Below are 27,423 nucleotides of genomic sequence, written 5' to 3' on the forward strand. Positions count from 1 at the left end.
TTACATAATGTTAAAATTGCCTGTTTTTTTATGAATTTGTTATCCATATCGTTGGAGACTGCCCTTCTGATTGGTTTGGTAAGGATTTTTTATTGATTTTGTCAATTTTGTTCACTAATGGTTCACTAACCTACCATTCTCTGTGTAAAAAATTAAATAATGATGATGTTCTGAAGTGATTTTTACCCCCCTGTAATCTGACACCAAATCTTCAAATCACCAAAAACTTGACAAACCAGTATAGCCTATAGTAAATTCATCCCATTTCGCTATGATTTTGATTCCTTTCCAGAAGTTGTCCACCCTTAGTAGCCTACAAATTAAATTTTTGTTAAAAAAATTATAATAACAGAAAAAGTTTTATGCGGCCACCTTTAACGTTACGGAAACGGCTATAGCCTAGGCCTACTTATTTAACTCGCACTGCCATATTGAGCATAACAATCATTTTAAATGTTATTATTGTTTTTCAATAATCAAGCATGATCTATTTCAGTCATAACATTATTATTATTTTTAACTTAACTAAACTGTATTTATATTTGAGTGAGATGTCACTCAGACAAGTGAACAAAGCCCTCAGGATCCATTTTGAACTTTCCATAAGAGATTAGACAAGAGCCATTGATAAGTGATTAAGCGCCAGACGAAATATGGCTGGAGGGTGTTAGTCAGAGGTAGACCCTTTGGCCCCTGAGGTTAGTGCACTTCATTGTTGAAGGTCATGGCAGTATTTGAGGCTGAATGTGGGACAATGGGTCTTTCAGAGTCAGGAGACCAGAGACGACATGAGGCAACAGACCACCATCACTTCTTTGTTCCAGTGACACTCTGAGATCCCCAATTTAAGAAAAGAAACTTTAAAAAGTCAGGTTTAAAACTGGACTGCACTCATTAAATGTTCAATTTGTAGCCTATGTCACTTGAAATAGTAGTCAAGTCAATAATGTTGAACTGGACGACCTTATTTCAGAGGACAGAGCAGCACAGAAGGGGCCGTCCTAAAGTTAATTCTCTACATACTTTCTCACAGATATGCAGCTATCAGACATACTTGAGCTGACTCTTCTGCAAGACTGCTGTTTCTATCCAGTGATACAGTTTTAAAAAGGAATTGAGCCTTGCTACACTAAATTAATTTGACAACATGGATAGCCTATAATTGGTTAAAACAGCACCTGAACTGCCAACTTCAGAAAAAGGTAAGATTGTTTCTGTTCACAATTAACAGAATATTGTAAATTAGATTTAAAGAGCATTTTAAAGGGATAGTTCACCCAAAAATGTACATTTTGTCATTACTTTGTCATTTTGTCACATGAGTTTCTTTCTTATACTGAACACAAAGATGATATTTTGAAGAATGTTGGTAACCAGACATTTGATTGTCCATGACTTCCATAGTATTTTTTTTTTTCCTAGAAAGGCATGTTCCTGAATTAACATATTTTGTTGATCCTGGAACAACATTCCTGTCCGAAAATGTAGTCCTAACCCTATCCCTAAACCCAAGCCTACCCATAACTTATTCCCAAAATCAGAGGTAAATAATAGGTGAACAACACTGATGTAGAAGCACCTGGTTGCAAGCCTAAACTTGACATAAACTGTAAACTTGTCTCTCATATATTATTGGTTGTTTGGAATGTTGTCCCAGGGTCAACAAAGATGTTGTACTCGGCGAAATCACATTCACCTATTCCCACTTGTGAAAATAATAATCATTTTAAAAATTAAACCTTTGTAGACTATTTTTTCCCTAAATACTTGTGAAGTTACAATAGATCAGTAAGTTCCAAATCCACTCTGCTTTAGCAACAGGAACACTGTGCATATGATCTGATCTTTCCCATCATGTCCACAGTTCTCCTTTGGTACACAGCGTTTATTGCTTTGTTATCCATGTATTTGGATATGAAGTAAACATTTAGTTGCACAACAGTTAACTTGTGGAGGCCAGATAAAAAGTCATCCATTTCAATGCAAGAAATAAAGAGAAAAATGAATAGAGATATATTTAAATATTTATTTATTTAACCTGAAAGTAAACCAGATACTAAGACATTCGGAAATGCATGTATTTTCCACTTCAGCATTTCACTTAAATTGTTATGCTTATTTATGAAGACATTTTTACTAGTGGTTTTAGACTTTTTGGACCTTGCTGTTCATATCTGGCTAACGTAACTTCTCACTAAATTAAATGAATCTGGTTTGAGAAGACTTTTGCCTCTGTGCCTTCTCTGAGCGACTATCATTGAAAATGGAAGGATTTCTCTTCTTTGACTATATGTGATTCCACAATAGCATTAAATCCCACTGCAGATCTTTCCAGAATTGTCAAAGCGCAAACTTTTCATGATAGTTTGAAAGGCCTGTCTTCTCTCATCAGATCTGTTCTTTGCAATTTAACCCAAAGCAGCTCTTACATCTGCTCAATATTATTCATTTATATGATTGCTAACCAAGATCTTATGTGGATTAAATTTCCCAAAACATATTGACTGCCCAGGACAGGACCATCCTAAATGCATACCATCAAAACAAAGTGAAACCAAAATTATAAAATAATTGTATTAATGATTATAAAAGAACATTCTGTTTAGTATAATTTTTGGATTGAATGTTGTATCTCATTATCATTGTATTTCATGTTAACTTACCACATAGACTAGATGAACTAGAATGAAAATATCTCATACAGACCAAAAATAAATTCTTTATCAGGAGCAATCTTGAGCTATCATCAGCTTGATTTACGTATTACATTACTGCTGCAGTGGTAAGTGGCCAAATGGTTTGGGGATGTTGCCTATTTTATATGTGTGAATATTTGTGTTCTCCAGAGACAAATGCACCGCAGGCTACTCAGCCACTAAAAAATTGCAATTTTCTCGTAAATAGTAACATATGGGCCTATTACCCCGGGTTTAACCTCTTCTGCTGGAGACAGCATTCGAGGAGAGGGAATGATTGCATGGAAACTGTATATTGTCCACAAAATGGAAAATGGGAAGTTGAATCAACGTAACGTATCAGAGTTGCAGTTGCACAGAATTTGTTGCACACACTTGGTTCGAAATAGCTTTTTGTAATTCACAGAGATGAAAATGTACTCGCCCTCAACTCAGTAAATAATACTTGAAAAGAGTAAATGACAAAATATTCGCTTTTGGGTGAACTACAACAAAATGCTCTTGAAGCTTTTAACATTCGATTACTTCTGTGAATGATTGTTTTATATTGTCATTTGTTCCCTGAAGCTCAAACTCATGTTTATAGTATATGTTTTTTGTCTGTATGTAAAATGATAGCTTGTGTGAAATGTTTATGGTCTTTTTGTGCATGCATTTGCTTTTATTATGGATTAACCGTCTTAATCTAAACTTAATTAAATGTCAAATCTAAAGGATTCATGATGTACTCGCTCATATATGTTTTTGTACATTGAGCAAAACAAGTAACAGACTGCAGCTTTAAGCAAAGCATAACATATTTGACATGCAAATGCCTTTCCACTGAAAATACGGTGCAAATGACAACTTTATAAATGCAATTATTTATTCAAATGGTAGAAAAGTGTTCAAATAAGTAAATACAAAATATTTCAACCTGAGTATAAGAGCAAAGTAAATACAGTGTATCTAAAAGGAGCTAAAAATGTATGTATATAATATCAAAACAAAAAGGCTCCATCCCCCAAAGTCACAAAATCCATTATATAAACAGACAAAATGCGCTCAAAAGCAACAGTTTCTACCTATTAAATAAAAAAAAATGCACTAAATGATAGAATACTGAACTAAATACACATTTGTATGATGTACACAAACAGAACCACATACGTTTCTGGAATTGCTGCATGCTCCGTACATCATTCTCCATGTAGATAAACCTCTAAATTTCAGGACCATGTGACATTATGTCCACCTTCATGGGTGTCACATGAAGTGCTGGTGTGGACATTAATATAGTCCATTTTTTTAGAGAAAAAAAAAAAAAAAACATCATAACAAAATATGAATTAATGAAAATGTATTGTACAAGTGTCCTGAGTAATTAATTGTCTTGAGTTAAAGAGCAATAGTACACATCTTCAGTAACAGTCAGAACTAAAAGTTTGTGCTTTAAAAATTGGTGCCTTTTTATAGACCGTAGCAAAACCATTTTTGTGTTTTTTTTTCTCTGTTACTTTATGAAACAGTAGTACATTTTGAAATATTGTGTAATCCAATTCCAATGTCAAAAAAAAAAAAAAAAAAAATGAATGAAAGTATGTCCAAACAAATAAACACTACGCCAAATAGTGAACAATGAAATTTGATTCACCGGCACCGAAACCCTTCATATTCAATGCCCAAAGCATAAAGTCAAATACATCTTCAACAGACGTACACAGTAAAATACAGTGGAAGGTGAACATCTGTATGTGCGTGTAGACGGTACCGGACACGACACATGAACACAGTGAAATCCTTTGGGATTCAGCTTTCTCCACCATTGTCCGTAAACGCAGAGCATCATATCACTGAGGTACTGAGATCTGTAGCTGCAATTCTACACTGAATTTGTTTCTAGATGAGAGCCATTGTGAACATCCTTGGTTGCACACAAAGTTAGGCAGTTTTGAAAAGTCAATCTGGTGGTTCATTTTTGCCACAAAAAAAGGAAATATTTGGCAGGTCAGTTTTTTCCCCCCCAATGTTTAAACCAGCGGGAATGAGTACAGGTGAAGTAGGTCGGCACGTTGGACCTTTGACCATCCATGTCACGGGTAATAAATATCCATGAATCTTGACTGAAGTCTCTGGTGTCCACTCTGAAATTGAGTGGACCTGCGTTTTCCTCCGTTGCCCTCTAGTGGATCCTCTGTGATTTTGCTCAGAAGGTTCCAACCACTATTTCACCAGTTTGAGTCTCTCAATGTGATGGCAAAGTTTGAGAGCAGGACCCAGTTTCAGCCCCATGTACTTCATGATCATGTCACTCCGTAAAAGCATCAAGGCCTTGCCATCAATCTCCTGTGGAAATCAATCAATCCATTGTAACATCACCATATAAACCTTTTTAGTGCAAAGTAGTACAAAACATATGAAAGAAGTCAAGAAAATCACATCTTACATGTTTCCTGAAGAGCTCTGCATGTGGGCCCAGCGCCTGTGGATCGGCGTCGCGCACAAATTGCATCACTTCCTCTATACTCCATGATGACGGACACTTATTGGACGTTCTGGAGGAATCCTTCTCTGCTGCTTGATGATCAGGACCAGTGGTTGAGCTAGCAGCTAGCAAATAAATATAATATATAAATAAGTAATAAATATGGCAACTACAAAAAGGTTTTTACTTGCACATATGGATTTTTTTTTTTTTTAGATATAATCGCCACTAGGGGCACCAAAAAAACATTCGAATGACAAAATGGGTAACGCTTTATAATATTAAGGGTGCATGAATAATCATGTGTTAATACTTCAACATGAACTAATGATGTTTATAACAAAACTGCATAATGTTATATTATGACAATATTATTCACATACAGAAGAAATAATAAGACTAGTATGATAGCTTCAAATATAGCCCACGACTGAAAATGTCATGCTAGAGGTCAAAAGAACCCAAAAAATTGACCAACACATATTTTTTAGGAAACTGAACATTATGCTTCCTTGAATGAGTGCTGGTCTAGAATCAGTGCCTCCTTGACGGTCCTGCTCTCAGACGCTTTAATATGGAAAATAAAACTGAACCCCAAACGTCGCTCCTACTCTGAGATGCAATTTAAATAAATATGGCCCCCCGAGCCGCTAACAGGCTTTAATCCATATCAAAGCCTATTGTGCCATTTGACATTTGATTAGAGAAAATACATCTGGTCCTCACACAAGCACTCTGTGCGGAACTGATATGGGAGTTTATCCCACGATAGAAATAGATCCAAGTCTCCGAAGAGCAGCGGTGATCGCGTAAGCCAAGCTGCCAGTCTGAAAGCATTCTGAGGGAGTTGAACAATGAAACGGTTCTGCTTTTAGAGCTCAAACACAAGACTAATGCCAACAAGCACAGACACCAACAGCTCAAAACCCCTGAAGACTTTCAATCATATAAATATAAAATTGCAGTTGTCATAAATGATTTATCTGTGCACATCATTATAATTTTAGTTCATAGTTCATGTAATTATTTTTCAGAATAGCTTCCTCTCCCTCCTGCAAGACATCTCTTCTCTTGTTTCTTTTCTCTGATGATGTGTTCACTGGCATGAGGGCGGGACAAGCTGTCAATCACATGAGATCAACCATCCAATCAATTCCTGATGGGCAAAATCAAGTCCCGCTCTACATTTTTCCTTTTTCGAGAAGTAACTGACTCGTTTCACTCACATACAGGGAATGAAAGACTATCGCAACTTCCGTTTCATTCTAACTTTATTACTAAGTGTTACCTATAGATCTGAGTGCACTAGGTCTATTTAAAATAAATAAACAAGTCTTTAACAACTATCATTAATAAATCATCCCAAAAAAAAAAACAATGCTTATATAGAGATCAGTAGTGTCTGACATTAATAACTGTGCATAATGATCTGTTTAGAATGATCATTTTTGTTTTATATATTATGAAACAGTGAGTACAAAGTGTTAGCTATAAATCTGAGAGCACTAGGGCTGTTTAAAATAAATAAATAAGCATGAACAAGTCTGGTCATTTACAAGCAATCTTACATGTTATTAATAGTGTGTGTGTGTGAAGGTGTTTAAACAAAGCGTTCTTACATAGCCTACCTTCCACTCGTCTGTGTGTGCGTGCGGGCCCCAGCTCCGAGGGGTTGGAGGAGAGTCTGCGGAGGGGTGGGGGGTGAGAGGGGTAGTGCGGGCTGCTTCCGGCCGGGGGGTGATACTCAGACGGGCTGCGTAGGGCAGGGGGCCGGGGGGCCACAGAGTTGGAGGCCGAGTCCATTGACTCTTCAGAGAACTGCTGGTCTGTAGTGGCACCATTTTCGGCATGGGCAATGGTTTCTGTCACAAAGAAGAGTGAAGGTTTCATTAATACCTACGGTCATTATTTGGTAATACATGGTTTGAAATAAATATATGTATACACTACTGTTCAAAAGTTTGGGGTCGTTAATAAAAAATAAAAAAAGTTCTTATGCACACTATAGCTGCATTTATTTGATTAAACACACGGTTTAAATATTGTTAGTAAATACTTTCAGCATCATTACTCTAGTCTTCAGAGTCACATAATCCTTCAGAAATCATTCTAATAAGCCAATTTGGTGCTCAAGAAACATTTCTTTTTATGATCAAATACTGAAAAGAGTCAGAACCCGTAAAGCAATTTTTTCAGGATTCTTTGCAACTGCATTTATTTGAAATAGAAACATGTTGTAATCATGTAAAAGGCTCAATTTAATGCATCCTTGATAAATTAAATTATTAATATCTTTCAAAACAAAACAAAAAATCTTACTGACCCCCCCCAACCCCAAAATACAAATACACAAGGGTAGTTTGCTACAAAGGTTTGAACAATGAATTTGTTTCTCATGATCTTTTACATAATTGAATGGATGAATATACCATTTAAAAAGCATCTCAGGATGTACTTAATGAAGCTGTGGCTACTTGTCACTGCTTTCATAAAGCTGAAATATAACATATTTGGTTACTATAAATCCCATACTCCCATTTCATAGTTTTTCTGACATTAAAATGTGGAAAGTAGTCATAATAAACACTCAACTAGTTGTGTCACAATTACAGGGTTACAGAAGGTTTGACTTGCACGCTCGAGACTATAAGTCTACACACCTACAGTATTTAACTAACACAAACTCACCAAAATAAATGTAGTACAGGATTCCTGTGTTCTGCATGAATAGAAATCTGACGCAACAAGTAGCAACACGTCTCAGAGTTTATAATTGTCCTCTAACACACATATGCGAACACTACTAGCAATTTTAGAAAAAAATTAACTTTATCTTCAATTTATGGCAATGAGCTTTATCTATGAGACATTTAATGAGAGCAGAACACACAACACCCACGTCTGGCAAATTATAAATCACCCACAGCAGTAAAAATAACCCAAACTGGCAGGTTATTCTCACCCTAATGAAACTCAGAGACACTTAATTAGTTACAATGTAGACTATTTAATTAGGAGTCTGTCTGCATTATTAATTGTTTTATTTTGTGCGGTTAATAAGAAAATGAACAGAGGCGCCTGACTCCACCTAAAGAAAACCCCATCCTCCATTCACTTTAAGTTCGACCAATCAGAACTGGCCAGGACCTGCTGCAGCTAGTGTGGCATAAACACTCAATCGGTGTCATTCACTCCCAGATACAAACAAGCAAAAACACTCAGAACAGCTGAACGGGTCGTACCGTCTGAGGGCAGAGCTTCTGTTCTCTGAAGTTTCGGTGACAGGGCAGCGGTGTAGGCAGCTGAATCTCGGTTGAAACGTCTGGTACCTCGCGCTACGGACAAAGCTTCTGATGTCTCCTCTTTCACTGCAACAGAGGAAGAGTGCAGATATAGATCCGGATCCATGGAAGTCCACAGGATTTAAAAATCACAAGCTAGATTTAGTCAAATAAATACATAAAAAAAGCCCCTATTATTGCTTTTTTGAATATTATCTTTCATGCAATGTGTAATATAGCTGTTTTTGAGTGTACAAGGTCTGTAAAGTTTCAAAGATCAAAGTGCACAGAAAATAAAAATGTCTCCTGAAAGAAAGAATCGATTCTGAAACTAATTTGCATAATGCCAGCCTATGGTCTTCATTGTCTGCCTGCGAACAACGTCTACATTGACCCGCCCTGAGGCCTCAGAGTTTGGTTCGTGGAGTCGAGACGTTGAGAAGACACTGCTTTCTATGCTGCGAATATACTTTGCATGCACTTCCAAAGGATGAGGACTCGCTCTGGAATTGATACGGCAAAACCAATGCCATTGTTACAAATTCAAATATGGTAATGGGCGTTTGGTTTCTAACACATGCTGTAAGCGGTAGACCAATCACAACAGACTGGACCACTTGACCAATCAGAGCAGAGGAAGCTCTCGGAAAGGAGGGGTTAAGAGAGACTGAATCCTTAATCGAGATGTTTTTTGACCTTGGATGCATGTAAACCTATTGTAGGAGTCCTCCAATACAAAATTAGGAATGTTTAAAACAGCATAATAGGGGCACTAAGTTTTTCATTCAAAATAATTGTAATTCAATTTCTGCATAGTTTTAGTTCAGTTAACAATAACACGCACACATACCTGATTTGCTCCTTTCATACGGTGCGTGTGTGTTAGTGGTTAGTGGACTGAACGGCTGGCTGCTGAACAGGTTATCACACTGCAGATGGTGACACAGAGTTTCCAGAAAGCGCAGAACGAACGAAGCACTGGAGGCAGTGGGGAGCTTGACGTAGTGGATTCCTCCTTCAGAGCGAACTGAATCAAAGTAGATATGGTGCAAAGTTAAAAAAACAAACACTGTATAACTCTTAAACATGTCACACAGAGTGCATGTTGAATTTAGTATGCTTCTCATGAATACATCACTTGTGCTATTAAAAAAAAAAAAAATCTACTAGTCCCAACCCTCCAAATGCTGTTTGGGTGTGTGTGTGTGAAGGGGGGGGTGATCTGGCTAAATGGGTGCCGATTAAGGGGCCATGGCGTCGCAGCAGATGGCTCTACAGTCCTAGCGTGGGCCCCACCCCCTGCACGCACACACACACACAAACACAAATATAGACACGCATACACATACACACTTCCCCTGGGGACACCCAAATCAAATGATCCAAACCAGGTTACGCACAGATGTCATCCCTTATTACTCGCAGTCTGATGACATCAGCTGTGCACACACACACACTTCTTTTTAAACATGCACACACACCCTTCTCTTTTCAGGTCAATCACACACCCATGCTTTTACTTTTTTCTCTTTATTGTAAAGCACACACATGACTGACAGTCTTAAAACAGCACTCAACTATACGAAATCAAACAGAGCTTAAGTCTTACATCAATATGCCATTCAGTTCTCAAAACACATTTGATTGTGGATGACTCTTCCAGTCGGGGCACCTTTGACTCCCTCAGGTTAAAAAAAAAACTTTGAACTATGTTTCATCTTTGTTAAAACATGCATCACATGTCATGGCCACGTCAAGAAGATCTCAGTAATATAATATGTGATGATGTGGATATATTGTGATATTTCAGAGAAAATGTTAGAATAATCCTAAACCCTAGAGTTACCTAGCAATAAATTCAATTTTATAAAAAAAAACCCAGCATATTTCTTGCTGGCAGCCAAGTTCTCCTAATCAAAGAATCCCCCTTAAATGAAACGCAGATCACACAAACTCTAAAGCAGATCCAAACTAACCTCTGATGATTTCCCCTCCATCAGACTGAGACTGCAGGAAGCCGAACAGAGCTTTGGGCTGAAACGCACAATCCACGCAGGCTTGGACCGAGTGCTGGAGAACCGTGTTCACGGGGCCCGGCCCGAAGTGATCGGGCAGCTGCAACAACAGCTTGCGGTCCAGGTGCGGCCCCGAATCTCCGTGTTTATTCACGTACACACAAACTAGAAGAGGTGAGAGTGGATGGTCAGGTGAAGCGGACAACACAATGCAAAAGCATCAGAATGCCATGCCTAGTAGAAAATTAAGATGCACTTAAGACTTCAACCTGATGAACCACATTTCTGTGTGAAGTGTCAGTGCTTGTTTATGAGGTTTGCTTCAAGTCAAAATATTGTTTAGTTTTGTAAATAAATTCATACATGAACACAACTTGGAATTAAATTTAGAGTACATTTTACTGTATTGAAATGCAGATAAAAGCTTACCAGTGGACAAGACTCCTGAGTCTCTTGTTGTCTGTAGACTAGACAGTCTCCCATCTGACACTGAGGAAGACAACGTGGGGCTTGAGAGTGAATGAGGAATCTTTGGTTTCCTCTGTAAAGGTGGAAGACAGAGAGCGAGAGATAAAAAAAAAAACACCAATACACCCTTACAAAACAACCCCACTATCATTTGCCCACCTTCTAAATCTCAAAACAATGGCAGAAGGCTACAAAAGCCTTATCATGATAGTGAATCCAGCATGTTTAATGTACCGTTCATGGGGAAGGATTATAGAAGAAGTGTTAATGTTTAATTTAGATAATCACTCATGACATACGACCCACCCTCAAATCAAACAAAAGCTGCATAATGATCAGTTACCAGGGCAATTTTGTTTCTTTTTTCATTAAAATCCCATTATGTTGGCTATTAATGACATCAGATTCAATCGATCAATCAAAATATCTAATTTTGTGTTCCTCAGAAAAACGAAAATCATACAGGTTTGAGTGAAAGTTAGTTATTTTAGTATTATTTATATATTGTAGCATGTGTTAATATTTTTAGTTTTCATTTGTTATGTGCTTTTTTAATATGTAAAAAATATTTTATTTACCTTTAATTTATTCTTCTTACAGTTTCGGTAATTTTAGTACTTAAAATGCAATATAAATACTAGATGATTAAAAACTTAAATGAAAATCAGAAATGCAAAAAAAGTGGGGGGAAAAAAGTTGTTTTATTTCAGCATTATATAAATTAACAGACGATTATATATATATATATATATATATATATATATATATATATATATATATATATATATATATATATATATATATATATATATATATATATATACACACACATTAAATTAACAACACTTATTAATGCCAATTTTTTTGGAGTGGACTATCCCTTTAAGAATTTAACTGTAAATATCATCAAAATAAATAAACAATCCCCTGTTAAACCTATTAACCGACCACAAAAAAGCAGTTGTACCTTGCTGCCGGGTTTGGGTCCCCTCTTCTTATATGGTTTGGGAGTGAGCAGTGAGCTCATGGGACTCTTGGCTGTATTGGACTGCATTTGGCCGTTCTGTGACGTGGCGGCTGCGGCTGCTGCGGCCTCGGCAGCTTCTTTCAGCATCGCGATGGTCTGGCTCTTGGGTCTCCTCCCTCGTACCCCCTTGCGCACTGGCAGAGGGGGCAGAGGGTGCGGCAGGCGGTATGGGGACTGCATTGGGCGCCAAAAATGACTGGACTGGCCCAATGCTGGAATAGGAGTCTTCGGGAGATTGACTAAAGGTGGGGGAGAAAAATAAATAAATGAAAGGTTATGATACTATAAAATTACAAAAATGTTCAAATCAAATATTATGGCAATTAAAAATATGAATCTAATTAAACCATAACTGTTAAAAAAAAAAAAAACTATTAATTTGATGATTACATTCCATGCTATTACAGCATTTTTGGGGCATTATAAAAAAAATCCTTGAACATGCTTTTTTGAGTATAATGTAAAATACTATGCATTGTATATAAATATGGTTATCATACTGTACTATGGTTTATATTAAAGTAATACAATACCACAATACTGTACCATAGACCCACCATAGTACTTTTCAGTAAGAGAAAGCATTTTGAACATGGTTTTATCCTACTAAAATCAACTCGTTATTCATCACAAGCATCAACAATACATACAACACAATACAACAATATAGTAGAACCCACAAGATGACTATAAACCAATGTTTTACATTAGTTTGTACAAGGAGCCCTATTGCCACGTGCAATATCCGCAAGTTAAATGAGATCATTTATACTGACATTCAACATGAAATGATAAGCTCTTACTGCAGTTTCACCAATCAAAGCATCATCCCATTGGCTATCACAATATGCAATGAATACATAAATAAGACAACCCTCACCCGCCCAACACAAACACATAATAAATAATTAAATTAAATTAAATTAAAATAAGACTTCTTTTGCAGTTTGAATGAGGCGAGCTACAAACTTTGATATTTTCCTTTATAATTTGACCGCTTCTTCGTACTGCCGAATTCTCTTCCTCAGAGGCCATTTTGCATATTAGAAGCATCACATTACAGCCCTGAAAGTGGCTATTTAAATACGGGGAGCGCAAAAATTGAGTTGTCTAGAGATCCTCTTTAAGACGGAGTGAGGAGAGACAGTTTCAGCTGGCCATTGTGCCCCACAGGAGGCATGTGCTTTTCAGCACCCTATTGTTTTGTGGGCCTCCCCCCCCCACCACTGGCTTTCTGGTCAAAGGCCTCTTTTCTGTGGCCAACAGGTAATCCTCATTATAGGGAGAAAGAATGACCCCCTTCTCCACCTGGATGAGCGCGTTATCGGTTATCACGTTGTGGCACAAGATATGACGAGTATGGAAGGGCTATGGAAGGAGTTCACAGCTAGAACTGCATCTTTGCATTTTATTTCAAGTCAATTGTATCTTGCATAGAGCAACAAACAATTTTCTATGAATATTTCTGAGCAGGCAAGTTAATGTATTATTCATTTTGTAGCTGGTTCAAAATGCAGTGCCTACTTTATAGTCTCATTTAAAAGAGAACCTTATGGTTTTCATTTGAAGCACCCTACATCCTTAAAAATATTGTTAAGTGTTAAAAAAAAGGCATCTGAATGCACTGAACAAAGACAAAATGATAATAAAAAAAGTGATTTGCCAAGCAGATGTACGAAATGACACCGAAAAAAAAAAAGAGTTATGTTCATTTTAAATTCATCAAATGCATCCATGCGAGTTTGCTAATAAAAAAAATGTACTTGCCTTGCAAACCAAATAACATTAATGTCTGCAAATTCTTTTCAGTCTCCTCAAAAACCCACATTGAATCTCTGCAGTTCAGCATAAACAAATTCATCAATGAAGGTGTAAAATAGCACAAGTCGACGCTTTTGAAGTGCCAAACAACATCGGAGTGAAATCCCCCAACTCATACACATCTCCTTTAGACCGATGCCACCAAATCCCCCTATTATAGCTTCTGTATGGGCCATCTCTAAGATCAGATAAACTTCTCCTATTACAGGGCGGCTGACGGGCGGTCGGCAGAAGCCGGCTTTGCTAAGTACATCTGGGAGCTTTCACAGAGTCCTACGTGCAGCTGCTCTCCTGGGCCTCGAGAGGAAAACCAAGCCGGAGCCATGCAGACGTTTAATGAGGAGACGAGAGAAAGCGTGCGAGGAATGGACAAGTGTTTTCTTTCATTCGAAGGTCGGAAAGTGTGCGATTCTCATTCAAATATCCTATGAATATAAGCAGGCACGTGAGGAATCAAGCTTATTAAGCGCACCAATGGGCATGCAAAACAGACGCAAACACTTTCAGGAGCTCGGTCACGGACAATGTAAAAACAAACTTTACCCACTAATCACCCCATGCATTTAAAAATGAAGCGAACCAGCTGATCACAAAAATGACCTCTCTATGGTCTGCTGCAGCGTGACCCAGTGACCTCCAGGTTGACTCCCAGTGCACAGACACACACCCTTCTGGGCGTCTGGTCACGGGAGAGGTTGCGACTCATGTGGAACAAAGGTGTCCCGGGCAAAAGCAGTGTAATTACTCCATCTCTTCCACAATATTTACATTTCGCCCCACACCACCAGACCCGAACGCCCGGGCAATCTGTCTGCGGCTGACGGCGGCTTCAGCTCAGCGGGAACTAGAACCACATGTTGTGGGGGAGTAACGCCGAAAAAGAGTGAGCGTGTGTGTCTGTGTGAATGGTAAAAGGGGATATAGAGTTCCTTGAGCCCCAGGCAATTTAATGAAACAATGCAATCTGTTAAAGAGCTGAAGTCAAAACAGCTACCGCGGTTCAACAAAAGCTTAAAAATATTTGTGCAGCTTCTGTACAAAAAAAAAAATCTGAGCATTTCCTTTGTAATTCTACTAGTCCTTTCAAGTCAGCAGATTTTTTTTTTCCATTCTGCTGGAAGTTACAGCTTATTGGTTATCGAATGAATCTACCTGATGCCTATCTATTATCTTGCTAAAACAAACAAAAGTAAATTCAGAATAGCACAAAGCGTTTTAGTAGAACTATCAATGGATCACCTTATGAATGACCAAACCTTTTTCTTGAAAGGGGTTTATGCACTCTTTTTGTGGCAAGCCATTTTATCATTTACAATTATCCATTTTATGTTACTAGTAGCCTACTTTTTTATTACTAGTAAGTAGTCCAAGAATGACTAGCATCTTAGTACTTAATTCAACAGTGATACGCATCTATTCAACTGGTCACTAATAATTATTTACAGCATGCTGATACTTATTCCCTTGCTGGTATATTGACAACTAACTATTTATTCGTTTCAACAATTCCATAGTGATCCGAGGTTCAGATAATAACTTCATTTTAGACTAGCATGTATTCCAATTGTTGCTGGTATCTATTAAGTAAGATTTTCCTGAACCATGTAGTAGCCATTCTGACTAGTCACTGCATACTGCAAAAAAAACACACACAAATAATGCAAGTAGTGCATACTAGCATTCAAAGAATAAATATTAATGACTAATTGAATACTTATTACTACAGGAATAAGTAGGCTACCTAATGAATAGTTACTAGTGAATTTGAAAAATACACTGGTCACTATTGCATTACTTGTCAAATATAAATACTAGTAAAATAAAGATAGATACTGGTTGGTTTAACGAAATAAATATGAAAACGGCTTACCATAGTTCTTTAGCTCAATGAATGCTTTTCACAAATAGAGAAATAAAAGTGCAGTGTTAGTCCACTACAGGAGGAAGAGACTAACTGAACGCAACAGGAAAGAAACCTTTGCAAAAACACACTCGAATTAAACTCGTGTGACCTAAATGCACAAGCCACTAAAACAAAGCAACAGACATCAGAGACAAAAGCCTCGAAATACGCCAGAGGAACTCACCAAAACGCCAACTTTCAACTATATCCGCGTTTTGCGCCAACGAATCCGGTGTAAATCTTTCCCTTGGTTGAGAATGTCTGGTTTTAAAGCAATATAACAACCGGAGCTCGCGCTCACTTTCGCACCCGGTTTGAACAACGGCGGTAGAAGCGCATGACAAAGCCCGTGCCGGTGGAGCCCTGATCGGGCAATATCTGATTAATATGGAGGCGGGGACGAGGAGTGGAGGAGGAGTGGAGGTGGAGGTGGAGGGGGGGGGGGGGGGGGGGGGGGGCGGGGTGTTCATGTTATCAGCCAGTGTTGACAGTCCTCAAATGGGCGCCAAATTACATTATTATTAAAATACAATAAAACATTCAATTAAAGAAGAGCTTATTTGTATTTTATTAAATACAAAATATCATTAAATATCAATATCATTTATTTTAAGATTAAGATTTAGTATTTAAGATTTTTATTATTATCATTATTATTCAAAATTTAGATTTAAGAGTTAATCTACATGTTGATTTAACATTTATATAAAAATATATTTTTTAATAATAATTATTATTTTAAAGTAATTATTTGTAAATGTTACATCAAAATGTAGACAATGTTAGATGTAAATATTAATAATAATAATAACAATTATTATTAGTAGTAGTACTATTTTTCTTTAAGATCAAGACCTTTTTAGACTATAAATAAGTATTATAAATAATAATTACTTTTATTATTATTATTATTATTATTATTATTACTTCTATTCCTACTACTAATAATAATGATGATTTATTTTTTAAACCATGTGTCCAAAAAAAACACACACAAAAAAAACATTGCACATCACTGTCAAGTTTTTCAAAATGTTATTCATATAAATCTGGCACAATGGGGTTGTTGTTAACTCTGACAAACTATCACATTTACATTCAACATCCCATACTAATCAGTTTCCTGCCATTTCAAAGGCCTCCTCCCAGGCTTTTAGGGCCGAAGGGGGTAAAAGGTTAATGAAGATCAGATTCAGAGCGCCCAGTTTGAAGCACGCGGGTCCAGAGAGGCATGAATGATGCTCCTTCTGGAAGTATTTATGTGCTTTCTTACACACCCGGCGGGTATAGTCTGGTACCCACACCTCAATCTGGTACCAGTCGGTAATCCCAAACCCCATTCAGAAGGTTTATTAGATTATTACAAATACACAAACAGGCCTATAGAGCCAAATTGGATTTGTCTGCTTTGTCTCACACATTTATTTTAAATGCATTAAGCTACATAAGTGTGTGAGACGTGTGAAAGCAAAAAAAACTCCCCTATGGTTCTCACTTTAGGTGTGTGAACAGGAGCAAAGGTGAATACATATTTAGTGCTAATAAACACCCCTAAAAATAACTTAAAATGAGCCATGAGGAAGATAATATAGGCATAGCATGCCATCTAATCATATTGGATTATTGTTTAAGGCTCTGAAAAAAAGCATTTTATTATTATTTTAAAAAGCAGTCAAATATTTCCTAATTCATTACAAAGGAAAGAATAGAATTAAAATCATAGAAGGTATGTCGGAAATATTAAATGATTAAATTCATATTAAAAAGCCATTAAAATACATTTTGCATTAGGCAGGCTGATTGTTTTTTTGTTTGTTTTTTATGAATAATTCAAGTCAGAGAAATACGAAAAACACCAAACTCAGTGGGGATGTTGTTGTTTTTTATCAATATTGTATCAAATTCTCATCTGAGATGGGAAAAGGATAAGATGTGACAGACAATTTTTCTTTCATTTTCTCTTAAACAATGTTATAAATGCTTCCTACGTGGCACAGCCAGAGGCTGAATCTTTGAGCTCTTTCGTAATAGTACATCAAAAACATAAATTGAACTGAGGACCTGCATCAAAACAAACTCTCAGAAGACGTTTTCTAACACAAACCAGATATTCCGACATCTCAGATTACAGGAAAACTGAGAACAAGTTGAAAATGTTTTAATTTAAAAAGTAAATGCTTCATTTATTTATAACTGACTGCAATAGATCTGAACCAAAAGCTAAACCTTTGTCTTGTGTCCAAAGCTTGCCTTGTACTAAGCACTTATTACTGTTGTTCTTTGCTACATTATTAACATATGCACATCTGCGCACACACAATGTGCTCTGCGCCTGAGGTGAAATACAGCAAGAAAAACTAGAAATGCAAAAAAAAAAAAAATAGACATCCTTCAAACAACAACAGACAGGTTTTTTTTTTTTTTTTTTTTTTCAGTGCTCATTAGAAAGGTGGTATTCACTAATGATCAGTTAAAACTACTATGCAAGGCAAATGAAGACAAATCACACACAAAGGAAAATATAAACTCGCAGTTCATGCTTTCATTCCTCCATTCAAAACTCACTCAAATATCATCAGAATTTATTTGAACCATTTGCTTTTTCAGATTTATTTGTAAAATGAGCCTATGGTCTTACCAAATTTAGCACTCATAAAAACCACTCATAAAACCACATAATTGAAACATCATATATGGCTGTTCTTTTAATTCTACATGATTTTTATCTCTCAAAAAGAACTTTTTTTTTTGTTGAATAAAGAAAAAGTCTTTTGTTGTATAGAGTATTTTGTTGAATAAAGCTCTTTTAACTATAACTCATCAAACTATAAAGTACTGCTGAGTCATGGATTGATCCAAGCATTTTCAGTAAAATTGGCCAGTGAATTGTAATCAGTCTGTCAATAATATACAATAGTTCCAGTTCTGATGGTTCAAACTATTGAGTCTCAAAGACAAAATCACTTATTTATTTCAACCAGTATTTTAATGGAGAAATATTCTAAAATCCCTTTAAAACAAAACAATCCGATAAATATTATAATGCCATGAACTATATCAAACTCGATGTATTTTCCAAAATCACTGGGTATCTCACGCAATTTCTCAATTCAGTGCAATCAGGGCGTATGTGAAACAATAGCTTTTGTACAAGAACGGGGAAAAAAGGACCACGGATTCTCAATTTCTCCCAGAATTGTGCAGCTCTGCTTCATACTTAAAGAGCCTTGTGTCTGACTGGGATAAATGGGAAACTTCTCCCAACACCCAATATCCTTTCAGTCTGGTCGTGTCCGCTCTGGTGAAAGCAGGAAGAGGGCAGTAAACATGCCTCGAAAGTATTCAGAGGAGGAAGAACTCATAGACACGTAACTACCACCATCCATCAACAAGTCCATTTTCATTCACTTCACATCAATTATCCTGCCGGAGCCACACAAACTGCTCAAGCACGGGTTAAACATTCGAACGGCACCAACAGACAGTGATAAACCATCACATCCAGATTTATGACACATCAGGAAATGATATATTTATGATATAGTCCAGAAATATCAGAAATAATGTAGTCCAGCAGAGTGCATGTGAAGTAAAAGTTGCTGTCAAGAAGAATAAGGTGTCTGCATGTTGCTCACAATATATATATATATATATATATATATATATATGCATACATACATATGTACATTCTATACAATATCGGTCAAACGTTTTTATGCTTTTATGCTCATCAAGCCAGCATTTATTTGATCAAAAATACAGAAAAACAAGAATACTGTGAAATATTTTTAATTTAAACCATTTAAAATAATGGTTGTCTATTTTAATGGACTTAAAATATTTTAATGGACTTAAAATAGAATATTTTTTAAATATAATTTATTTCTGTGATGCAAAGCTGAATTTTCAGCATCATTACTCCAGTCTTCAGTGTCACATGATCCTTCAGAAATCATTCTAATATGCTGATTTGATACTCAGTTATTATCCAATGGTGGAAACAGTTGTGCTGCTTAATATGTGTGTTTTTTTTGGAACCTGTGAAACTTTTTCAGGATTCATTGATGAATAAAAAGTTTTTACTGAAAGTTATTCGATATTGTTTCTCTGTGCGGTTATCTTTACAGTTGTGGTATGAACTCTGCTATTGTTTTAGATTTAGATTTTTTTTTAGAACAATATCTTTATCACTATCGTTATAGTTATTGTTCTTAAAATTCATAAACTGTAGCCAAAAACTATAGCATAGGCTATCTCTTATGAATTCTGAGTTCTCATCCATTTGACATCATTAATCTAGTAAAATATATGAATAAATACTACTCCTCAGTCTTTTTTTTAGTAAGTATGAAATTGGTGGGGGGGGATTCCCACAAAAAACTAATTCTAACGATAGAAAGAAATCTTAAAAAAAGAAAAAATATATAATAATAAACATATATAGCTATATAATAAACATTTCATCAGCAAGAAACTGTAAAATTGTGCTAAATGGACCAGTCAAAAAGTCACTGTTCACTTGAACTTGAAAACACTAAATATTTGATAGAGAGAAAAAGGTGCTTTCTCAAGTCTCTTGATTGATCAAGTCACCACGACCCCATTTCCCAATTCAAACAACATGAGGCAATGACGTTTCTCTGTACACACTGGAAACAAACCCTGTAGTGACCCCTAGTGGTCAGAGACTGTACTCACAGCAGCTGCCAGGAGGTTGCAGACTGTGGTTGGTCAGTTGACACCAGCCCACGGGGAAGATGTCCCTGGAGTCATACAGGCACCAGTAATCGAACGCTCCTCTCCAGCCATCAAACATGATGAATATCTTGTCACCTCTCACCTCTCCGATGGTAGCGGGACAGATGAGGTAGGGATTTTTTCGGTCCACAGCCTCCAGTTTCATACCGGGTTTGAAGTAGTTTTGAGCGGGTTTGGACGGCTCCTGAGGCATTCACAGGAAACACATCAATTTAATTTCAAAATACAGTACAATATAACAAAAGCAATGTTTATGCTCTAAATAGTTGAAAGATTTGTTACATTATTTATTCAAATTTATGTAGTGGAACAAACTCTCCACTTTCTGTTTCTTTCACAGCTTTATTAATATGGTTTGCAATTTGAAGCAATTACCTTTTTAAAGGCTGAGGCTGGAGCAATGTCTGCCCCACTTAGTGTTTTTAATAGGAACATGGGCCATGAAGAAGCGTTCATTCTGAATCCTGAAGATGGGTATAAACAGGCAATAGATTATGAACAGAATGGAAAAGAAGGAGCATATTGCCATAAGTATGCACGGCAAAAAGTTCACTTTCAAATCAGTATTGTGCTTTATTTAAAGAAGAAAAAACAACTAGTTTCTTATCAACACAGCACAATTTTGTTCTTAAACATGACATTATAACATTGATATAACTATCCAAAGGACCATCATATGGGATCTTTGTTTCCACAAAACCCTTTAAATTAACAGTTTAGTTTAGGGTCCAATTCTCACTATTAACTAGTTGCTTATTAGCATTCATATTACTAGGATATTGGCTGTTTATTAATACTTATAAAGCACATATTTATGCCTCATTCTGTATGACTGCATTCTACATCCCTTAATCCCTAAACTTAACAATCTTACTAACTATTAATAAGCAGTAATTATGAGTTTATTGAGGCAAAACTGGTAGTTATTAGATAGATTATAGTAAGAATTGGATCCTAATCTAAAATGTGACATTGGCAGCAATTTGATCTCAAAACCAACTTATTCAGACCTAAACTTTATTTTGCTGAATCTTTACACTAATATCAACAATGTTTGATCTTATTTTCCTGTTTTATATCCCAGAATTCATCAGTGCAGAATTTACCCAGTGGCGGCTGCAACATGTCGCCACTCTTCTCGCATGTGCCGATAGGTTGAATGTCAGAGGAGTCAACCAATCGCCAGAAGTCATTGGTGTTGTCACTGCCATCCAGCCTGAGCCGCAGACGCACGCCCATTGACCCCATCACCGTGGCGATGCACACCGAGGTGGAATTCCTCGGGTCACAAGCCTCCACTTTCATTCCCACTTTAAAATCATTACTGGGAGGGATTCTGGACTGGAGAGAGAGAGAGAGAGAGAGAGAGAGAGAGAGAGAGAAAACATTACCATGAAATGTTAATGAAATACTGTGAATAATATATGGCATATAGGGATCCGTTAGTGTCACATGATCCTTCAGAAATCATTCTAGTATGCTGATTTGGCATTTTGGTGTATAGTATATAGTTATAGTAATATATATATATAGTTATAGTAATAACATATATAATATATATATATATATATATATATATATATATATATATATATTAGTGCTATCAAATCGATTAATCGCATCTAACATAAGTTTTTGTTTATGTAATGTGTGTATATATATTATTACATTTATATATATATATATATATGAAGAGTTCAGATGCAAAAGCCTCTAAGTGCCATCTGAAATTTTCTTCTAGAACGATCATTTTTATAAAGCTTGTATATTTAAGTTCAATAATTTCACTTAAATGACAAATAATAGGTAATTTTCATTGCCATTTAAGTGAAATTATTGAACTTAAATATACGAGCTTGATAAAAATGATCATTCTAGAAGAAATTTTCAGATGGCACTTAGAGGCTTTTGCATCTGAACTCTTCAAATATATATATATATACATACACTGTATAATATAATTTCTATAAAAATAACTCTTACTGGCCCTAAACTTCTGAACGGTAGTGTAAAAATACAACTTACAAACTTTATTATTGAACTAATATATTTATCATTAAAAACAACGCATTCACTTCATTCTATTTTAATTCCACTTCTTTAAATTCAGATTAAATTCAAATTCTTCATTGCAGTCTCAAATGAAATTCAGAAATTGAACTGGAATTTAAAAGACACATAACTCTGGTATCAAGACTCATTAATCTTGTAAGGAGTTACATAATATCAAAAATATCAGTTATAACAAATTAAACAGCAACCGTCCATGGATGACCCTTTATTTAGTCAGAATAGCAGGATCATTGAGAGACTTACCTGTCTGAAACAGCTGGGGGAAGCAGGACAGGCTGAAGTCTCTCTCAAGTACATTTCCCAGCTGAACGGCTCTGATGAATGAGCGGGGGAGAGAAGTGTATCAGGAAGTTTGAGATAAAGTAAACAGTACATGTTTTTGTTTCTTTACAGGTTAATAAAGAAAGAGAAGGATCTCTACCAGTGAGCTTTTGTGAAGGGAGTGAATCCTCATTATTCCTCCCCGATTTCTCCTTATTACTGTATTTTTTGTCTGCTAATAAAAAGACATAGTCAGTCACAAAACTAGAGAATAATAACAAATAAGTTACTTCATTGTGAAAAGGGACTAACAAAAAAGGTTTAATTAAAATGTCAAAATGGCACGAAGTAGCAGTTTTGACCTTTGTGATGGGTTTTGCCCATGGTGACCTGGAGAACCACATGAAGCGGGCAGAAACTGGACAGATCCTAAACAGCCAACTGAAAGAAAGAAAGAAAGAAAGAAAGAAAGAAAGAAAGAAAGAAAGGAAGGAAGGAAGGAAGGAAGGAAGGAAGGAAGGAAGGAAGGAAGGAAGGAAGGAAGGAAGGAAGGAAGGAAGGAAGGAAGGAAGGAAGGAAGGAAGGAAGGAAGGAAGGAAGGAAGGAAGGAAGGAAGGAAGGAAGGAAAGAAAGAAAGAAATTATTAAAGATTTTTAATAGCAATACTAATCAACTAAACCAGAGAGACCCAGCTCAAATTTTTTATTTTGTTAATATTTTTTTCTGAAGAAAACATAAATAGTAAGGAACGCCAAACTATGAAATACCATGGATGAATATTTATTGACTAATCCACTATTTTGATGATTGGGGTCAAAATGACCATTTTCACCAAAAATTTAAGCCAGATTACAAGGGGAAGAAAATGACTTGAAAGATGGCAGCATCATTATTTTATTTGTAGAGAGATTGGTAGGTCTATTATAAATTCTGTTCTTTCTTTCTTTCTTTCTTGTTCTTCTTTAATTACAATAAGTAGGCTATCAGCTGTTTGAAAATTTGGTTTTCAACCAATGAAAGTGGGTAAAGTTCAACAGTAGAGAAATTAATACTTTTATTAGTATTACTTTTAGGATGCATTAAATTGATTAAAAAAATACACGTAAGGACATTTAAAAAGACTATAATGATTTTTAATGATTGCTAAAAATATTTCTATTTCAAATAAATGCTGTTCTTTTGAACTTTCTACTCAAAGAATCCTGAAAAAAGTATCAGTTTCCACAAAAATATTAAGCAGGACAACTGTTTTTAATACTGAGCAGCAAATCATCATATCAGAATGATTTCTGAAAGATCATGTGACACTGAAGACTGGAGTAATGATGCTGAACATTCAAATCAGTTTCCGTGAGATCATGTTATCTGTAAATAATAGTCTTCTCTTTTATCAGCTGGTTCAGCTTTGGCCCAGAGTTCATGAACTCTTCCCGGAAACCATATTACAGCATTACGGAAGACAGGGATTATACTTTATACTCCCTACAGGCGTCTGAGTGCAATTTATTCCACCAACATTGTACTGTGCAAAAAAAAAAAAAGAGAAAAGATTATCACTAAATCACAAATACCTTTAGAGAATCAAAGCACTGGACTAAGAAAAGCTTTTTCTTCTATTTGACATCATAATAAGTTACTGAGCTTCTGAGGGACCCAGGCGCTCTCTGATCAAAGCCTCGGCTCGCTCAGCAAGTGATAAGTCACATCTCAGTTTGGGGGAAATTGGCTGCAGCTGACGTACCGTGCAAACTGACAGTGGGATGAAGGACTTCCCTTTTATTCGTAATGGGACATTCAACATAGCTAAATAAAAAACGAATAAAGACTAAAACAAATCAATTTTCCATTTTGATCCTTTCAACAAACTATAAGAAATTGTTGCGCTCAGAATTACGCCCTTTTTCTTCAGGTGGAGCCAACCAGAAGGTGGCTGGCCGCACACTGAATTCAGTACAGACTACAGAAGTGCAAAAAGTGCAAAGTGAATTAAAAAACAAATGAACAGGAGCAAATGTTTCAGCACATTGCTATCTTCAGTGCTCACTTTGCAACAAACATTCACCCTTTTGTTGTTAAATTAGCAATTGGAGTAACAAATCAATGACATTTGCAAAATGTTTTTTTTTTGGCAAAAGTGAAATGCTATTAACAAATATAATACTACAGCCTTCAATCTACTCTAATTTGTATTAACAATTAAGTCTTTTTAAGTTTCAGGTTGTCTTTTATGCACAAAATTTAGAAGCGCCATGTGGTTAATAAGGTCCAACTAAACAGTGTTGGGTTAGTTACTCTAAAAAAGTAATCAAAGCTACTAATTACATCTTCAACAGTGTAATTAGATACTTATAACTAGTACTTTCTAAATCCCATCAACATCGACCAGTTGAACAGTAAAGGACAGACAAGAAACTGCTCTTTTAATTCTGTCAATTAAATAATGTAAAATTGCATAAATTATTCTTGAACTGACCAAAGTATTTCAATTTTGATGTTAAATGCACTACTGTTTTATATGGAATATCCCATACAGTATTATGCAACTCAGAAGTAACTGTAATTAAATTTCAGATTCTGCTTTTTCCAGGGAAACGTAATTAAATTACAGTAATGATTTAATTAGTAATGCATTAGACCCAACACTGCATTGAAATATTAAATCAGGACCTTTAAAAATATAGCATAGAAATTTATTTATTTTTTAAGAGACATGCAATAAAAACATGTATTTCTGCCTTGTTTCTTACTTTCTTATCCAGCCAAAAGATTGAGCAAAGACCTCCAGATGATGCTGAAACCAAAAAGTCCCAAAGAGAATCCTGAAAACAAGTCTGACTTGTGGGGAAAGAAAGATACTATATCCTTTCAAAGTCACGCCAATGTTTCTGCTCTGAAACTACCAGCCACTTCTGTCTGGATAGCAGACAACCTCTCTCTCTCTCTCTCTCTCTCTCTCCCTCTTTTCCTCCTCATTCTTCTTTCTTAAGCTGTGAATCCCATTCAGAGACTCGTCATAAAGATTCCAAACCGCCGTAAAAAGGTCAATAGTCAGTGTACATTTGTGGGAGTCTGCAGCAGCACATGAAAAGGATTCCAACACCTCCCATTAACAGATGATGTCTACATTTTGTGGTCTCTCTCTCTCTCTCTCTTTCTGTCTGTCTTTTCAAGGCCTTTCCACCCCCTCCAGACAGGAAGCCTTCTCTTTATTTAGATTTCACAGATGAGTGAGATTAAAAAAATGTCAAGATAAATGTTTTTATGTATTCATTTTCATGTTGTTTTCTATGTTTTCATGCCAGAATTCATTTCCAAGCATGACACAAACATATGAATGATGCACTGAAAATAACCTTTAATTGAATTAAATATTAGCATTAAGTGTGTTGAAAAAAACTAATTCAGCATCTGTAGATTAATTTGATAACTTTTACTGAGACAAAATAACTGACAAAAACCCTGATACAATGAGTGTCACATAAACAGTGAACTGCCCTTCTGTCATGGGTGGAACAGCTGCCAGTGTCATAAACATGCAGATTGTTAAATAATTTTATCGTTATTGCTTTTTTTTAAGCAAATTGATGCATGTAATACATAACACATATATCTGTCTTACTTTTTGATGCAGTGTAAATAGCTTTTCGTATGCACTCAACACCAGTGTGCCAATTAGAGAGAGGCCGCAGAAAGCTGTTTTAGCTCAGGGAATAACAGACGTAAGAAAACACAGCGCGCGCGCACATAACATCATCCCATATGTAAACACGCATTCAGCTTCCGCATCAGTGACCATGAGATACTAAACGAGCGAATAGATGCACAATACACTGCAGCACAATTAATTCAATATAATTGATATGAAAAATGTGCCACTGCTGTTCGCTCACCGTGTAAGGTCGGACAGTGCTGCTGTTCTGCTTTACTTTCCATTGGAACTAGGCCGCCATGTTTCGCGCATCCGCGCATGTCCAGCAGCATCTGCGCCTTATATATTTATATTTATAGATATATCAATGGGAACATCGAAGAACTACAGATCATCTTGTATGGGTGAATCTGAGTTTCAAACTCCCAATATTCCTTTTCAAATCCACGTTTACACGCTGAAGCCGGTTTGAACTGAATTCGAGTGACATTATAAAAATAGAATGGAATTAAAGTGGATATATGTTATCTTGCTTACAGATTAATTATTAGTGAGTTGGGGGAAAAATATAGGCCTATATGAGGAATATCATATGAAGGTGTTTAATGTTCATTGTGGTTACAAATAAACATAATTTAACTGTAAAAATGTAATTTATGAGGTATAGTCTACTTGATGTTAATTAAATGGGCATTAGGCTATCTGGTCTAATAATACAGCAGATGTGCATATTTTATCATCGCATATAATTATTCTTTTAAATAATTCAAATGATCTATAGCCTTTGTCTACTATAGCCTTATATTTATAACTTTAAAAAAAGTTTTACTCCTGTGTGAAATGGGGTCGCATTAAATAGGCTATATGAGCATGACTGCTGTAAATAACACTTATTAAGAAAACAACTTTTTATTATTATTATTTGTATTGCATGTGCTACTTTTCAGATGGTAATAATCGCTAGATGGCACCATGCGCTTTTCCTGAAGAATCCCTCCATGCAGTCA

At 36.0% G+C, this 27,423-nt stretch overlaps 1 protein-coding gene and 1 long non-coding RNA gene across 3 annotated transcripts; one reads left to right on the plus strand and one right to left on the minus strand.

The window, feature by feature from the left end:
* Positions 1-765: 765 nt before the first annotated feature.
* LOC311282434 lies at positions 766-15,674 on the plus strand. Its single transcript, XR_014625936.1, has 3 exons — positions 766-1,202; positions 10,442-10,580; positions 13,981-15,674. It is a non-coding gene; the product is annotated as an uncharacterized lncRNA (long non-coding RNA).
* Positions 3,540-26,740, minus strand: scml2 (Scm polycomb group protein like 2). 2 transcript variants are annotated; one of them, XM_084396169.1, is made up of 15 exons: positions 26,658-26,740; positions 23,130-23,208; positions 22,928-22,999; positions 22,750-22,820; positions 21,540-21,774; positions 20,809-20,897; positions 20,374-20,617; positions 11,892-12,190; positions 10,886-10,997; positions 10,418-10,621; positions 9,292-9,468; positions 8,403-8,528; positions 6,789-7,022; positions 5,122-5,285; positions 3,540-5,021 (listed from the first exon to the last, which is right to left on the minus strand). In XM_084396169.1, the coding sequence occupies exons 2-15, from the start codon at positions 23,149-23,151 to the stop codon at positions 4,899-4,901; spliced, it is 2,172 nt and encodes a 723-aa protein (XP_084252295.1). In that variant the 5' UTR covers positions 23,152-23,208; positions 26,658-26,740; the 3' UTR covers positions 3,540-4,898. The 2 variants fall into 2 exon arrangements, with proteins under 2 accessions (XP_084252295.1, XP_084252294.1); XM_084396168.1 differs by having other exon boundaries at positions 3,549-5,021; positions 6,780-7,022.
* Between the last annotated feature and the right edge of the window lie 683 nt (positions 26,741-27,423).

The sequence above is a fragment of the Rutilus rutilus genome (genome assembly GCF_951802725.1).
Source record: "Rutilus rutilus genome assembly, chromosome: 22".
Classification (NCBI taxonomy): domain Eukaryota; kingdom Metazoa; phylum Chordata; class Actinopteri; order Cypriniformes; family Leuciscidae; genus Rutilus; species Rutilus rutilus.

Excerpts from the sequence above, each read along its gene's own strand:
- scml2 (XM_084396168.1), bottom strand. The coding sequence starts at position 23,151 with ATGGGCAAAACCCATCACAAAG. Across the intron at positions 20,898-21,539 it reads CATGTTGCAGCCGCCACTGG|GATTCAGAATGAACGCTTCT; the intron begins GTAAATTCTGCA and ends ACCCATCTTCAG. Across the intron at positions 10,998-11,891 it reads GACCCAAACCCGGCAGCAAG|AGGAAACCAAAGATTCCTCA; the intron begins GTACAACTGCTT and ends CCACCTTTACAG.